The sequence below is a fragment of the Myotis lucifugus genome, unplaced genomic scaffold, assembly GCF_000147115.1.
Source record: "Myotis lucifugus unplaced genomic scaffold, Myoluc2.0 scaffold_205, whole genome shotgun sequence".
Taxonomy (NCBI): Eukaryota; Metazoa; Chordata; class Mammalia; order Chiroptera; family Vespertilionidae; genus Myotis; species Myotis lucifugus.
In genome coordinates this window covers 1,370,319-1,387,005 of record NW_005871253.1, presented here as the reverse complement: position 1 = coordinate 1,387,005, position 16,687 = coordinate 1,370,319, and the positions used below count along the sequence as shown (strand labels likewise).

General features: G+C 39.0%; 1 protein-coding gene across 3 annotated transcripts in view; it reads left to right on the top strand.

The window, feature by feature from the left end:
- Window positions 1–16,687, top strand: part of RALGAPA2 (Ral GTPase activating protein catalytic alpha subunit 2) — a 288,904-nt gene that overhangs the window by 51,631 nt on the left and 220,586 nt on the right. For all 3 annotated transcript variants that reach the window (XM_023761269.1, XM_023761268.1, XM_014463288.2), the window contains exons 5-9: window positions 2,793–2,836; window positions 5,525–5,702; window positions 6,474–6,589; window positions 9,544–9,682; window positions 11,417–11,616. In XM_023761269.1, coding sequence (XP_023617037.1) covers window positions 2,793–2,836; window positions 5,525–5,702; window positions 6,474–6,589; window positions 9,544–9,682; window positions 11,417–11,616 — 677 coding nt within the window. The remainder of the gene's footprint in view (window positions 1–2,792; window positions 2,837–5,524; window positions 5,703–6,473; window positions 6,590–9,543; window positions 9,683–11,416; window positions 11,617–16,687) is intronic.

Below are 16,687 nucleotides of genomic sequence, written 5' to 3'. Positions count from 1 at the left end.
GTGGAGGGGTCAAAATTTGTGATCACCCTCGCTACACAGCACCCGGATTTTAGGAAAATTAAAGCTGGCTAACATAGGTAGTTAGGGTATATTTTCCCCCACTGGGGGGGGGGGGGAGGGGGCAGTTAGGGGTGACCAGGCAGGCAGGCAGGGGAGCGATTAGGAGCCAGCGGTCCAGGATTGTGAGAGGGATGTCCGACTGCTGGTTTAGGCCCGATCCCTGGGATTGGGTTAAACCGGCAGTCGGCATCCCCCAAGGGGTCCTGGATTGCGAGAGGGTGTAGGCTGGGCTGAGGGGACCCCCGCCCCCCCCCCTGCCGTGCACGAATTTCGTGCACCGGGCCTCTAGTATTTCAGATTTAGAATGGCACTATGGTGTATTGATGTACAGTGAATATTCACACAGTGTTAATGTCTGTAGATAACACTCCTAGGGATCTGGGCAGCACCCTGTAACCAAGAGAGTTATTACTTATGTAGCCTAACATGGGAGTATTCGTCATCAGTGGGCTAATTCAACAGAACCTCAGGTTAGTCAGGTATTGACATCACATGAGTTCAGAGCAGGTCAGTTCCTGTCCACTGAAAAATTACACAAAGACCTTCAGATTTCTTAGCTTTTCAGATTTTGCAATTGCTTATTAGGGATTAGGGATTTGTAATTCTACACTTTTTTTTTTTACATACGTCACTGTACCTCTTGCATTCTTCCCAGTTTATCTGGACTTGTTAAAACCATTACTATTTGTCACTCAAGGTATTGACCAAGTTAGTTGTAGAAACTAAGAAACTATAATGAAACTCCAGATTTCAAAGGAATGTACCTTAAATTTTGTCTTAGCTTTGGCATCTTGACTTTTACACAACCTCTGAGGCTAGCGCAGGAAGCTTTTCAATAGTCAGTAGCTGACATTTTAGGTTTCTACTATCCTTACTTATTTTAGTTTTTTACATTCTAAATCTAGTATTCCGTATGTAGTAGGAAGAACAGTGCTATATAAACATTTTTTAAAATTAAAAAAATATTATTTTTCAAGTACAGTTGGCATTCAGTATTATTTTATTTAGTTTCAGGTGTACAGCATAGTGGATAGACAGTCATGTTTTAGAAAGTGATCCACCCAGTATTTCAAGCACCCACCAGGCATAATATTATCAACTGTATTTCCTATGCTCTATTTTACCCAAATCATAAAGATGTTCTCCTGTGTCTTCTAGAAGTTTTATACTTACATGTTTCACATTTATGTCCTTGATTTATTTTGAGTTAATTTTTGTTAATTTCAAATTCCTCCAGTGGACTGCTGCTCTCTTGCATTTATCATAGACATTTATAGTGCCAGAAGGTTCTGTGTTTCTGCTCCACTGGCAGCTTTCAGCAGATCTTGCAGGCCAGCCCCCAGAGGGCATTTCTCTATGTTTTTGCCCCTTTGCTGGGGGTGGGGGGGTGGGGGGGCATACTGCATTTCTTATTAATTGTTTGAGGCATGATATATAGAGGGAGTTTTTAAAAAATTAAATTAAGTATGGATTTTATAATGTTAATTTTAGATTCGAACTATCTTTGTGAACTTACGGCCTTGAAAAAGATTTTTAAATGATTGTCAGTTCTTCCTGAGTAGAAATTATCAAGAATGGCAATTCTTGGAATTGAAAATGAGATGAGCAAGAAAGTAGATTTAGAAAATATTGATGAATTTGGTTCTGTTAAAGCCAAGAAAGCAAAATTATATTACATTCTGTTTTATAAATAAAATATTTAAATAATGTGATTTTAAAATACTTTTTAATATTGAGTTTTTTGATTTTTCAATATTTTTTCAACATTTAAAATTTTGGGGAAATTTGGCCATTAAAAATATTTATAGTGGTATATATTTTTCCTTTTACCCCAGGCTCTAGTATGACTCAGCTCAACATTGATACTTATGTAAAATTTTAATATTGGTCATTATGGATTTTTTATATTAATTTTAAAAACTATTTCATTAAGATATTTGTTTTGACTACTGAGTTTTTGTTGCCGCCTTAATTTTTTTGCAGAATCTTCACTCCTCTCATCCTAGTCCCAGCCTTGATATTCTTACTGCCTCCTCAAAAGTAGTAAGACTTACATTTAAGGTTATTTATAAATACAATAAAAGCTAGCCAATAGAAGTCAGAAATTCAGAGAATCAATTCAACTAATTAGATTTTACTTATTCATTAATTCTTTTTTTCACATGAATCAATGTAGAGGCAACCAGTAGGGTTGAAGAGATGGGGATGGGTGTAATGATAGTTTGGATAAGTTTAAAAATCAAACAGGTAAGATATATACAGATAAACTTTTTGAAATTAAAATGAAAAGGATTTCATAATGGTAAAGTTAGAGTAGAAATATCTTGGTGAATTTATGGTGTGAAGAAATACTTTAAGTGGCCAGGCAAGGCTCTCAGGTACTTATCACCAGTTCTCATGTTGAAACCTTCTGCTCTTATATCCCCACTGCACAAATTTGTTCTTATTTGAAAAGAGTTCCTTAATGTGCGTGGGCATCTGTATTTCCTTAATATCAATCATTTTGACTCTTTTAAAAGAATTTTGAAAAGGTTCATATTCAAAGTACTTTTATCTTAAAAACATCTCTCCTTCCATGACATTGCTTTGTTTTTGAAGGTCAGCCTTCTTCCTTTTATTTTTTATTTTTTATCTTTTATTATAAAAACATTTTTTCTTTCTAAAACTGATCTTTTAAAAATAGATCTTAAATTTATATACTCCATTTCTAATCTATTGTTTTAAACTTTCAGGCTCAACTTTAAAGAAGCTTCTACACACTGGAAATTCTGTTAAGGTATTTATTTTAGATGAATGTGTAATGGCATTTTTTATTAGTCTTAAGTTATTCCATAAAGTAACAAAATTAGGCCACTAGAAAAGAACTTTAAAAACCACTTGACTTAGTTTTTAGTTTTATTTTATTTATTTTTAATATTTTTTTGGTAATCCTCACCCAAGGATATTTTCCCATTGATTTTTAGAGAGAGTGGAAGGGAAGGAGAGAGACACACAGAGAGAGAAACATTGATTGGTTGCCTCTTGCATGCACCCAACCAGGCTAAGCCTACAACCGAGGTACGTGCCCTTGACCTGAATCAAATCTGGGACCCTTCAGTCCGTGGGCTGATGCTTTATCCACTGAACCAAACTGGCTAGGGCAGGGGTCCTCAAACTATGGCCCACGGGCCACATGCAAATACAAATATTGTATTTGTTCCCGTTTTGTTTTTTTACTTCAAAATAAGATATGTGCAGTGTGCATAGGAATTTGTTCATAGTTTTTTTTTAAACTATAGTCTGGCCCTCCAACGGTCTGAGGGACAGTGAACTGGCCCCCTGTTTAAAAAGTTTGAGGACCCCTGGGCTAGGGCTTAGTTTTTATTTTTAATTGAGAAATTATATTTCCAATATTGTTAGTTTTGTTCTTATATCGTAACTTATTGTGATAGACATTTTAAATATTATTAGGAGAAACTGGCTTGGGATTTGGAGTTTGGAATTTTAATTTTGATTCTGCTGTATACAGTTAGGGAACCAGTGGCAAGGTGCTAACTGCTCCAGTTTTATCATTAGAAAAGGGAAGGAGTTGAACCAGTTCCTTTCTAACCTTCAGAGCTAACGTGCCTGATTCTGTTCACCCAGTAATCTTGTTAAGATCATTGTTGTCTCTGAATTATTTTTGAGCACCGTTATGTGGGAAAGAGCAGCAGAGCCTTCCTCTTGAATATTTATTGATGTAAGGAGATTGATCTTGTAATTTAAGTTAAAATTGTCTTATTTTAAAATGAGTATGCCTTTTATAATGACATACCATTTGATGCTGGGATAAGATGGCACTAAAACATCATTGGCATAGAAGCCAGCCTGGGATGTATATTTTATGGAAGGTAATTCACTTGTGGCTCATTAAGTTATGAGTGTGCCTTTAGTAAGCTACTACATTTTTTGGTTTAACCATCATAGCTACTTAAACTTGGCATGTTAAATATCTCTTACATGCTGAAACAAGGAGGCGAGCTACTTCTAGCTTCACAATAGATTCTGTGTTTTGTCCCTCCTATTATAATGAATAGTCTTACAGTTAAAACCTGTGAGGTTGTTATCTCATGTTTCTTATTGGCCTTATCTATGTTAATTACCTGAAATACAGTTAGCATAAGACTATTGGAGACTTGTGATAGAATTTTGAACTTTCTTCTTGTTAAATTTAATATAATTTGATTAGGTACACATAGTACCATGTCATTTTTTTGTCGGACTCTGAATAGCATTATGCATTCAGTAATGTCACTACTTAATTTACCTGCTTGGGGATAGGACAGATGTGAGTGTCCATGGGGGTTTGTGCAGATGAGTAGTGAGTTCACTAGCAGGTCTGAAAGTACGCTGTGGAGTCCATTGTTAATGGGAGTAGCACTGTCACTTGTCTTTGTGAATTTGACTTCTATGGGGTGTTAGCCAATCTTTTTGTTTCTTTTTTTTTTTTGGCCTTTCTCCTCCTCTTGGCTTTTCTGTAGAGCCTCCTGTTTGGCTTGAATACTCACTCTGGCAGGATCCGTACCTTGCTGTAATTGAAAGGCGGCCATGCAGTCCCTCAGTTGCCTACATTTGGAGCTCACTAATCTTTCAGCTCTGCCTGACACTTTTTCATCTCTTTTGCTTATTTAATTTCTTTCTTTGATGTTATCTTTTCAGCCACTTAGGTATATAGAAATGGAAGTACCGGTGTTTATGAATTCTTGGAATAGAATGAAGTTGAAAGTAAGTGTAGAGGAGGAGGAAGGACACAGCTGCCTCTATAGATGTTTTCTACCAGTGATGCTCAGCATTTAGAACTTGGCAAAGGTGTTGGAGAGAATAGATAGGGACATGAGAGCTGCCCCAGCCCACTGAGCCAGTTCTTCAAAGTCTTATTTAGCTCTAAGTGTTCTGATTTACAGGAGCATTGGACTTGTGCCTATTGTAGTGACATGACTTGAATGCTGTCCAAAGCACAGTGCAAATTTGGAGGAAGATTTTTTTGCATTGTTCATGGGTAATTGAGTATTGATGATATGGGCATTGTGCCTATGGAATGAAATATGTTTAATAGGAAATACACAGTGCTTGCTGTGAGCCAGACACTGTTCTAACTCACTCGATCCATACCAGTAAATTCTGGTAAATTCTGTTATCGTCCCTATTTTACAGGTGGAGAGACTAAGGCATAGAGCGGTTAAGTGGTTTTCCACAGGTCACAGCTAAGCTAGAAAGTGGCAGAGCCTGCATTTGAACCCGGGCACTCTGGCTCCAGAACCCAAGCTCTTAACCTTTGTGCTGTATTGCAGTATCCTTACTTACTTGTCTCTAAGTAAAGAACTTGGTGCAGTACTTTAACAGTACCTTTCACCTCTAGTTTTTCTTTCTCAGAACTGATGCTACATTAAAATGCATTTCTCCATATACATATGTTTAATTTTGTTACTTTTAATTTTGTTTTTAGATAAGATGTGAAGGAATCAGGCTGTTTCTTCTGTGGCTTCAAGCACTTCAGACAAACTGTGCAGAAGAGCAGGTGCTGATTTTTGCTTGCCTCGTGCCTGGTTTCCCAGCAATCTTGTCCTCCAGAGGACCCTGTACTCTGGAGACACTCATCAATCCGAGCCCTAGTGTAGCTGATGGTGAGTGATGTGAGCAGATCTTACTGGTTGAAAGGACTCTTGAAGTTGCATTAAGGCATTCCTTGGTTTGCCATTTTCTTGAATAGAAATCTTGATTTCATAGATGAATTTTGGAGAGGAATCCTGTTCATATTCACAGTAGAGTCTTACAAACTTTAGAATTGAAAGACTTCAGACTGTTTTATATGAAATGATGACAAGAGAAGTTTACTGAAGTGGTGGAAACAGAAATGGAAGGGAGTAGACAGATGTTGGCAATAGCAGAAAGTAGAGACACATGGTATGTCTGGAGTGTTTTTGTGGCTGTTAATGCAATTCATATCCACTTCCCGAAAGTACTCTTTTGTCCTCATTACTGTTGTTTCATAAGTGGACATTCATCTGCTCACCCAGGTTCTTTTTTTGCCAGCTGTGTATTTTCATGCAACATTCATAGAAGGACAATAGTGGCCTCATGGGACTATTACTGGCAGCCATTTATGTCCTGTTAGGACCATTGTTTTATAACTGCACATCAGTTTTATTGCCAAATGACAGGTATTTGATCTTAGACTGACCAAAGCAGAATTTGAGAGGGAAAAGGATGATGCAGTGGTAGGGGTGGCTTCATGGCCTTCTGTCTCCTGTTTCCCAGCCCTTCATGCACACTGGTGTGGTCTGTGTGAGCAGTTCTAATGAATGGATAGATGTATTTTAATAGAAGCCATTTTTAAAAATCCCTGTTAAAATTTAACTGTGGTGAAAGAGCTCTCATTATTTTCCGCTCTGCAGCAAAGATATATCCAGAGGAAATCACTCCACTCCTGCCAGCCGTATCAGGGGAAAAGATTGCTGAGGACCAAACATGCTTTTTTCTTCAAATACTGTTGAAATATATGGTTATTCAGGTAAGAGCAAATCGTAGGTAATTCAATGATGGTCTTATTCTCAGTAGGAAAGAGAAAAATATTATCTTTTCTTCTATTTGTTCACATTTTGCATTTTGGCTTTTTGAGGTGTTTTTATGTGCTATTTCACTAAACATAGAGTATGTACCAGGTCACGTCAGCAAATTCCAAGCATGTATACTATTTTGTGTTAGTGTGCATGTTAAGGGAAAAATTCAGCTCTCCATCTGTGTGTCTCTTTTACTTTAATATTATTACCATATTCACACAGAACATGTCACATATGACACTTCTGCTCATCTGAGTTTTTTACCCCAATGAGTAATTCTATGTGACAATAGCTGGGTGTCCTGCAATTTAATTGAATTCTGACACTATCTGCCTGGAGATAGCATCAGAGTCCACATGTTAAGGTCTCAATCCCATGAGACTGTTCCCATCCCATTCAGATGCCAATCCCAAGTAGTAAGTCTCAGGCTATCCACAACTTCTGTCCAATTTGCCTACAGATCAGAGGTTCCTATGACCCCCTCTTCAAATTCAATTAATTTGCTAGAGCAGCTCACAGAACTCAGGGCAATATTTACTTACGTTTACCAGTTTATTGAAGAATATGACAAAGGATACAGGTGAATATCCAGATAAAGGGATACAGGTCAAGGTTTGGAAAGGTCCCAAGCGCAGGAGCTTTTGTCGCCATGGAGTTGGGGTGCGTCACTGTCTGGTACATGGACATGTTTACCCACCTGGAAGCTCACTGAAACCGCTGCTGTTGGGATTTTATGGCAGTTTCCTCCCATAGCCATGGTCGATCATTAACTCAGTTCCAGTCCCTCTCCCCTTTTTGGAGAAATGGGGAGTAGGGGTAGGGGCTAAAAATTCCAAGTTGTAATCATGGCTTAGTCTTTCTGGTGACCAGCCCCCATCCAGGAGCCCACCCAGAGTCACCTCAATAGAAAAAAAGATGCCCCTAGTGCTCTCAACACTTAAGATGTTACAAGGGTTATAGGGCTCTGTGCCAGGAACTGGGCAGAAGCATACATACCAGTATATATATATTTTATATTATTTTATAGTGTATTAAACTATTTTTGCCTCTTTATTCCTTTCCTAATGCTGATCTCTATGCTAGTGAGACTGGATGGAAAAGGACGCAGGCCCTGAGGTTGAATGGTGGGTCAGGAATAGGCAGAGCAGGGAGGGAGATTTGAATGAAAGCTTATGTAATTATCTCATCATGCCATCAGCACAGGTCTGCTTTATGTCACATATTTCTTCCTCTTACATTTACCAACTGAATACAGAACTGAAATAATTATGATTTCAATAACTGATTTATGTCTCTTACTCTGTATTTCTGAATATTGATATGATTAGAAAAAAGCTACTGAGTGCTTTTCTCTTAGCGAACACGTCTCTCATCCCTGAGTTCCTCCTGGGTATAGTCCGGTCTCTGTCCTTCCCTTCACAGCCAAGCTTGTTGATGTAGTAACCTCTGCCAAGTTCACTTTCTCACCTGACGTTCCTCGACACCCTCTGTCATCTCCCTCTGCCCTGTCATTGCTGAGAGTTCAAGAACATGAGGGGTTCTTGTGTCAAGTCCAGAGGAAGACACTCTTACGTTTGCTCTGTACTCGGTCTTTGAGATGATTTCACAGTGGCAGCCCCTCCTTCGGGAGGTTCCTCCCATGATGTTTTCTTCCGGCTTTCCTCCTCCCTTTTGCTTCTTTCCAGTTTTCTTGGGGGGACTGTGTTTCTCTCTGCTGTCCCTCAAGATTCAGCCTTTGGCTGCTCTTTCTGACTACTCTGTCCTGCTGGGTGATCTTTTCTGCTCTCCTCTCCCATTTCCTTTAGCCAGCACCAGAAACACAGGGCTCTAAATCATGTGAGTCCTGCTGGGGTATCTGTCATCTTCCAGAAGATCCACATTTTAGCTCTGCTGACCCATTCTACATGCATCTCAAACTCTTTTCAGAAGTGGCAGGGCTTTCCATATGTCCCAGATCAGCATAGAGTATCTCAGTCTTCGATGTGCTGGGAGACAGGTTTTCATTCTAAATGTGTCATTAATGAGCTGTGTGACCTCAGATAAGTTAGGAAGTCACCAGGATCCCATAAGAGGAAGGTAGCCATCGATATTGGGGGAGGTTTTTATTTAGACTAAGCCCCTAAATTGTGTGCAGAATTATGTGTGCGTGTCCACCCCCCCCCCCCCCCCCCTTCTCTGGGTGGGTCCTCAGAGCAGAGTTTCTGCCTTGGCCCATCCCAGAGAACTTCTGGCAGGTTACAGACACTGAGCTCCTCTGCCCAGGAGCCGCTAAAGCCCCTCGTTCCTTTACCTCAGATGCTGAACTGTTATCATTTTCTAAGTGGACTGCGTCATGAAGGAATTTGCGGAAACTGGTGTAGGGCACTCTGTGTTCTAACAAGTACTAAGACCCCACTAATAGGTGTGGCTGAACTGGCAGCCCTAGCCTCTCCTAGCCTGTGGATTGCTTTTAGTAAGGACAATGCATTTTCCAAGATTCCGTAGCTGGATCTTTTGATACTGATTTTGCATGGAGGTACCATTGGATGAAATCTTTATAAGGGTTTGTTTCCTTAATTCTTGTTTATTATAAATGACCTTTTTGAGTTTTTAAAAAAGCACCTTTTATATCTAACTAGATGTTTTAAGGGCACAAGGAATGTTAAATCATTATAAAGAACATGTGAAAAAAATAACATGATGTAGTAGAGCAAGATTGTTGGGTAATTTTTTTTAATACCCAATAAACATGTTTTTAACATAGTTACTGGTTTGTTTAGAATTATTCATTTTTGTCATCTTTTGAGTTTTAAGATATGGTTTTATTACATGATTATCAGTATTTGTCAATTTTAAAAATAATCAGTTTAGTATACATTAATTTGAAATGTAAATATATGTGTTTTTTTCCACATATTATCCAAAGGCTGCAAGCTTGGAGTGGAAAAATAAGGAGAATCAAGATACTGGTTTTAAATTTCTTTTTACATTGTTTCGAAAGTATTATCTTCCTCATTTATTTCCATCGTTTACTAAGTCAACAAACATCTACAAACCTGTACTTGGTAAGTACTGTTTGAGCTGTTTAAGGAGGATTTCCACAGACAAGCTGTACAGTTTCCTTCAAAGCAATCTCTGATTATTTTTAAGTAAAATAGTAATCTTTTTCTTATACTTAATGCTAACTTTATTGTAAGAGGTTTAGAGTTTCCTAATAACTGACTTTAACTGTTTTAAATGCTTATACAAACTAAGATGTACCTCAACTCACAACAATAAGAGGGAACTGTGGCTCCTATACTCAGAAATAATTTGCAATGAATTGTGATTTTGGGGGTGTGATTATATTTAAAATCTTTTAATGGAAAAAAAAATAAAGCTTACATTTCAGTAAGTCTTCTCTTACTGGTGGTGGGGTGTGGTGACCCCAGACCTTGCTCAATAGATAGGCAGGCAAGCCCAGGCCACACAGCTGCCCACAGCATGCCCTTGCCTTTCTCACTGGATCTTTCACCCAGCAGAGACGACCCACAGCTGCTTATGGAGGGGCAGATGTTGGGCAGTTGGGCAGCCCAGGGACTGTAAGCCCAGAGATGAAGGAAACATAAAGGATTTTTTTATTTAGCTTCTTAAGTTTTCCTTCTTTAAGAAATGAGGGCTCACAGGCCAGAAGCATCCCTTAGAGGTAGAGGTGAGGCAAATCTTCCTCTGCCTGTTATCTAAAGCAGGTGAAATTAGTTACAATGAATAATCAAGAGCATTTGGGAGGGGAAAAGATTACAACAGACATTAATCCACCTGGAGAATGTGGACAACTAATTCAGTTGTCTGTGGGCATTTATTTGTCCACACGTGCGCTCTCTCTCTCTCTCTCTCTCTCTCTCTCTCTCTTTCTCTGGCACGAGGGAAACGACTGAAACTTGGTGCATTTTGAAAAGTGTAGAAATACTGCCTGTGAGGGTACTAGGATATGTATTTTGTTAGCTTTGTATGTGGGTATTTTAAAAAAATTTTGTTTCTGATTTCATTAGTAGTTTATGTTATAGAAAACATAGTATATTATTAACATTCTGAAATATAAAGTTGTTTGCTAAGGATTTTTCTGCCTCATGCATGTAAAAATTAGTAAGAGAGTTGGAATTACAGCAAGTAGTTAATCTCAAATTCATTATAATTTTCATATTGATTATGGAATACAAAGAATGAAAATGAACCTCTTATTAATTCTTTGGAAATAGTGGTATCTGATACCTCAAAAATGAAACATGATTTTCTGAATTCTTTTAGATATAAAGTGGATTATACTGATTCTATTTCTTTGGAGTTATCTAAAGGAAAAAGGATATAAAACTGAAGTTCAGTTGATTTTATTAGTATAGTGTTGGATGTTAAAATACTTAAAATGATGAAAAAATGTTTATAACACGGTTTTATACTTGTTCCAATCATAAAATAAGATTAAATTCATTATAACATATGTGAAAACATTTTCACTATTATAAGCTTATGTAATTTCTCAAATTTGTGAAAAAGAGTTATTAGCTTAGATTTTCCACAGCTGTCTACCACAGCTGTAAGTAAACAGTAACAACCACCATCACCCATCTTGGTCAGATTGCAAGGCAGAATTCGAAGTGAGCCTTTCAAAGGATGACATTCTAAATAATTTCTGGTTCTTTAATCTTAGTTGCTATTCAGAGAACCAAATATATGTCTATTTGCTTGGAAACTGAAATATTTGTAGGAATTACATAATGTCAAGTTTCACTAACCTATTCATGTGCTCTTTTTTCTTACAGATATTCCCCACTTAAGACCAAAGCCAGTGTACATTACCACGACTCGAGACACTGAAAACATTTACAGTACAAAAATTCCATACATGGCAGCTCGTGTTGTTTTTATTAAGTGGATTGTAACTTTCTTTTTGGAAAAAAAGTATCTAACTACAATACAAAACACTAAAAATGGAGTTGATGTATTGCCTAAAATCATGCAGGTATGTCATTGCTCATCTTAATATATCTTCACATATATTTAATATCACACACTGCCACATACAAAGCACTTGATTATTAGGGTTATTGGTTCTTGCAGGTTGTTGGTTGTAAGGACTCATTTTTTTTTTGGCATGTCCTGTCTGTGATGCTAAAGTTTCAGAAGAAGCTCTGAATTAGAAACACTTGTATTCTATTGGCATTGCCATGGTGAGACAATCTTGGGGGTGAGAGAGACATTCTGAGAAGATGGCTGTGTGTGCACACTCCTGGCTCCCTCTCATTTCCGCCCCCCTTCACTCTGGTACCAGTGACCTCTGAGCATTAGACCAGGGCCTGTCTTGCTTTTGCCAATCCCCAGCACATGGAAGGCCCTCAGGAATTATGCTGGTGGGCCATGGAGAAGACCTGTGAGACTCCCAAGTGCTTTGGGAACTCAGAGGAAGGGTGGATCAGCATCTCAGGATTTTGAGGTGGTTGTTGAGCCCTGGAAGAGAAGGCTGTCTCGCTCTGAGGAGTCTTGTATGGGGACTTCTCGTTCTTGCTGGCCTTGACCAGCACCCTGAGTTGGTTAGGGATTTAGTGCTGAGTAGAGCAGGACCACTTGTGGAAATCAGAGAGCAGTCATTTCACAGAAGAGTTATGGTTCTTTGAGTTTTTTTGTTCCTAAGAACAGGGACAAGAAGTGTGGACCACTTAGTGCAGGTTTGCCTTAGAGTTCCCAGCAGTGTGACCCAGGCCTGAGTTGGGAAAGTGCACACATCTAAGGTCACCGGCAGGTGAAGGAGCACCAGACAGGTCCAGAGCATGTGGCCCCCTTGACAGGAACTGACCCAGGAACTGGAGAAATTTATTTTCAAAAAAGACTGAGAGAGAGATAGTTACAATAAGAACAACAAAAGACTTGCTGAAAGTTCTAGAAAACCTTAAATTTTTATTACATAAACCAAAGAAGGTAATGATCACTGCTGAGAACAAGATTAATATTTGAAGAAAAATCCCACCACACTGAGCAGAAATTCAAAGAGATGGAAATTAATAAATAAGATCTGAGGACAGATCCAGACCTACCATGCAAATATTGTGAGGGCAGAGGAGAAAAGAATGAGAAGTAATAATTGAACTAATAAAAAGGAAAGTTTACCTGAGCTGAAAAGAAGTCATGCTTTAGACTGAAAAGGCCTTTGAGTCCCTGGTAAAATTAGCTAAACAGTTTAACTGGCATTTGACTTTCATGGATTAAGAAAAAACTCTACAGCTTCCTAACAGAAACCAGAGGTTCCTGCAAAGGAATGAGACTGACATTAGCACTGAATATCTAATGTAACCTACAGCCCTGAAGCGAAAAGAACCTGGCTGGCTCTCTGTCTTTCCCAGAACCTTCCTTGCTTTGTATCACATACATAAGCAAATGTCAGACTGATTAAAGGCCTACATATAAAAACAATAATAAAGAACTTGGGAGAAAAATCTAGAGAATGTATAAATTTGGCAAGTAGTAGACCACCTTAGGGAGAGATAAAGCTCACAAGCCATAGAGGAAATGAGATTCTACTTTGTTTGAAAAAATAGAAAAATATTTATGTGTCAAAAGATAGGAAAAAGCCACACTCATGCTGAGGAAAGTGTCTGTAACATCATGGCTATTAATAGAGCTCGTATCTCTACAATATAAAGAGCACCTACAAATTGATAAGACAAACAGCCCAATTGAAAAATGGACAAAGGAGATGAAGTTCACAGAAGAGGAAATAAAATGGGCCCAGATTTCACCAGCAGTCAGGGAAACAGAGTTTGTTCTGAGCCATGACAAGAGACTTTTATTTACCAATTAGGGTAGAAAAAATTTTGTATGAAATTACACATAAGAAACTCAGTCACACTCTCATAATTTTACATTTCATCTGTGTGGTTTTTTAGTCAATTCAAAACAGTCCATTTAAAGGATGTAACTTTTTCCTATTTGGTTTCAAATTTTTGAAAAACCATCACCTCTATTTATTGAAAGTAAGTTTCTCACCTGGGTGATGAGAAGTAGCACTAATAGCAAATTCACCACTGCTTCACGGTTCTTTCCCTGAGTTGACTCTTCACACTTGTGAGTCATCTACTTTTATTATCTAGTGTTTTTCCTGTCATAAGGGTCTGAGCTCCTCAGTCAGAGTGGTTTTATCGTTCTAACAGACAAAAGACATCAAAACTCAAGCATAATTAAACGTAAAAAGAAATATTTTAATCTCATGAAAAAGAAGCTTATAATGAGGGTGGCAATGTGGTTCACGCATGTTCTCTCTACAGTTCTCTGTGGTTGTCTCTTTTCTACTCTGCCCTTTTCCCTCTGGCAAGTGAGTCTTCAGCTTCCCCGATGATGGGGCACTGCTGGGCTCCTTGTTCATGTTCAGAGACAACCAGAAGTACAAAGCCCTTTCCATTTGTCTAAGTGGTACAACTTAGGTAGGTTTCCTGCCCACTCCTAGAGCCATCACAAGGCACTGATCAGCTTAAAGCTGTTGTAGCTGTGTGTGTGAACGACCGAGGAAATAACACTGCCTTGATACTGTGGATAGGGTCAGCGTCCTGGGAATCGTTTGGGCTTCATGGGCGCAGACATGCCAAGCACTGGGGTTCTGTCAGGGAGTGGGAATGGATGCTGGGCAGACAACCGTCTGTGCTCAGTGCTACCATACCTTGCAGATGGCTGCACACAGAAGTGGCCACTGTCACTGTAGAGACTGTTAATACACCTCACGGCAAGCTGTTATATTAGTTGCTGATTGCTGCTGTAGCAAATTACCATAAACATTGGTTTGAATTAGCATAAATATATTATCTTGCTGTTCTGAAAGTTAGAAGTCCATTGTCAGTCCCAGGGGGGTAAAACCAAGGTGCTGGCTGCTCTGTATTCCTCCGTAAGCTCTAGAACAGGCTCATGTTCTTGCCTTATCCAGTTTCTAGATGCTGCCTGCATTTTGTGACTCATGACCCCTCATCACATCACCTTTTTTCTCTGTCCCCATCTTCACATTGCCTTCTCTGTCTCTCATTCTCCTGCCTCCTTAAGGGTCCTTGTGATTACACTGGGACCAATAATAGTCCAGGAAAGTCTCCCCATCTCAGCATCCTTAATTTCACCACATCTGCTAAGTCCCTTTGCCACATAAGCTAACATTCAGAGGCATCAGGGGTTAGGTATGGACATCATTTGGGGGTCATTATGCAGCTGACCAGTTGTCTCCTATTTTCCCTTCTCTGCCTTACAACTCTGGTTCCCACCTCATCTCACATGTGTCTACTTTGTTTTGCTTTTCATTTATATTGAACATTAGAAAAAGCAGCAGTGTAAACAATTACATATTAACTTTTAGAAGTGAAGTTGCAGGAATAAGAGCACATACAATTGCATTTATCTCCTGAAAGTTTTTGTTTGGAATTTCAAATTTAGTGTAATTTTACCCATGTAAAGTGAACATCACTATCAAGTGAAGTGGTCCAAAGAATATGCTGCTCTTGAAAAAGCCCTTTAAAATCCCAGGATTTTAAAAAGATTCCCAGGTGATTCTAATGTGCAGCCAAGGTTGAGAACCACTGCTTTAAAACATTATATTAAGTCCTGCTTCCAAATAGAGTTCACACTTAGGCCACTATTATTATGTTACACGTCATGTATGACAAGTTTTTTTGTGTGTATTTTTTTCCCAAAGTGAATTTACTTCCTCATTTTATTTTTTTAACTTATTTTTTTATTGATTTCAGAGAGGAAGGGAGAGGGAGAGAGGATAGAAACATCAATGATGAGAGAGAATCATTGATTGGCTGCCTCCTGCATGCCCCCTACTGGGGATTGAGCCCGAAACCTGGGCATGTGCCCTTGACCAGAATCAAACCTGGGACCCTTCAGTCCGCAGGCCGATGCTCTATCCACTGAGCCAAACCAGCTAGAGCAATTTACTTCCTCTTGATTTAGAAGTAATACAATTGAGAGTATGTTTTACCAGGGAGGGAAGGATAGTACATCTTCTAGACTTAGCTTATATACCACTTGGAGAATCTGGTTTAACATATTTTTTTGTTCAGTGGTGTCATCATGGTAGAATAGAAGTACATCCTCTCACCAGAGAATAGAACTTCCGTCACTGGTGGGGGTGAGGTTCTTGCTGTATCTTTAGAAAATGAATTTTCTAAGATTGGCATGGGAGAATTGGATGTGATAAAAGGCTTTATTTGTATGCGGTTACATTTCTCGGGTTCCAAAGTTCCCTGCCCCTTAAACCAGCCCTGAAAGAGGTGCAGCTGGGGTTCCAGTAGAGCCAAAAGCAAGGTCAGTGTCCAGAGCTTCTGTTCCATGTTGCCGCCGGGTCCAGTTCAGCATCCGAGCTAATTAAAGTCCATTAGTTCATTGTGTGGGTCCCACATGGCTGTGGGCCACGTGGGCACAGGGAGCGCATCCCCTGCAACAGGAGTCCCTAGAGGACCAGAGGGCCAGGAGGTCAAGAGCAAATAGAGCCTGGCGCGTGTGAGAGAGAGAGCGAACTTCCTTGGTTCAGCAGTTTAAATATTCAGTTTTCGCAGTGGCCACACCCATCCTGGCCACTAATTTTTTCCAGGTATGATTGACAGACAGGTAAGCACTTCCTACCTCACTCAGACCTTACTGGCCATTCGTCCAAACTGCGTTTGTTCAGCCCCTTCCCCATCAATCAGTGGGGATTAGACTTAGCAAAGCTGTATAAGTGGCATGTCTATATTATCTAATCTTCCCTTTACTCCTTTTCTGTTTAATAATAACCAGGTTATTACAACAGTATCAATCCCATACATCCATAACATGTTGGCAACAGCAGCAAACCCCCTCCCTTTCAAATCTGAACAGTCTTTGTTCATCGTTTCAGCTGAAAATGTTTTCAGTGAATTATTTATTCCTTAGTGATTCATTTTTGTATAAGATAGAAGTACTTCAACATGTATGAGAAAAAGCAGAGTGGTGATTTTAAAATTGCAACAGCAACTGTTCTTTTATTAGTTCTATATGTACATTAATTATTCCAGTTAGGTTTGATGTGAGATAAAGAACTC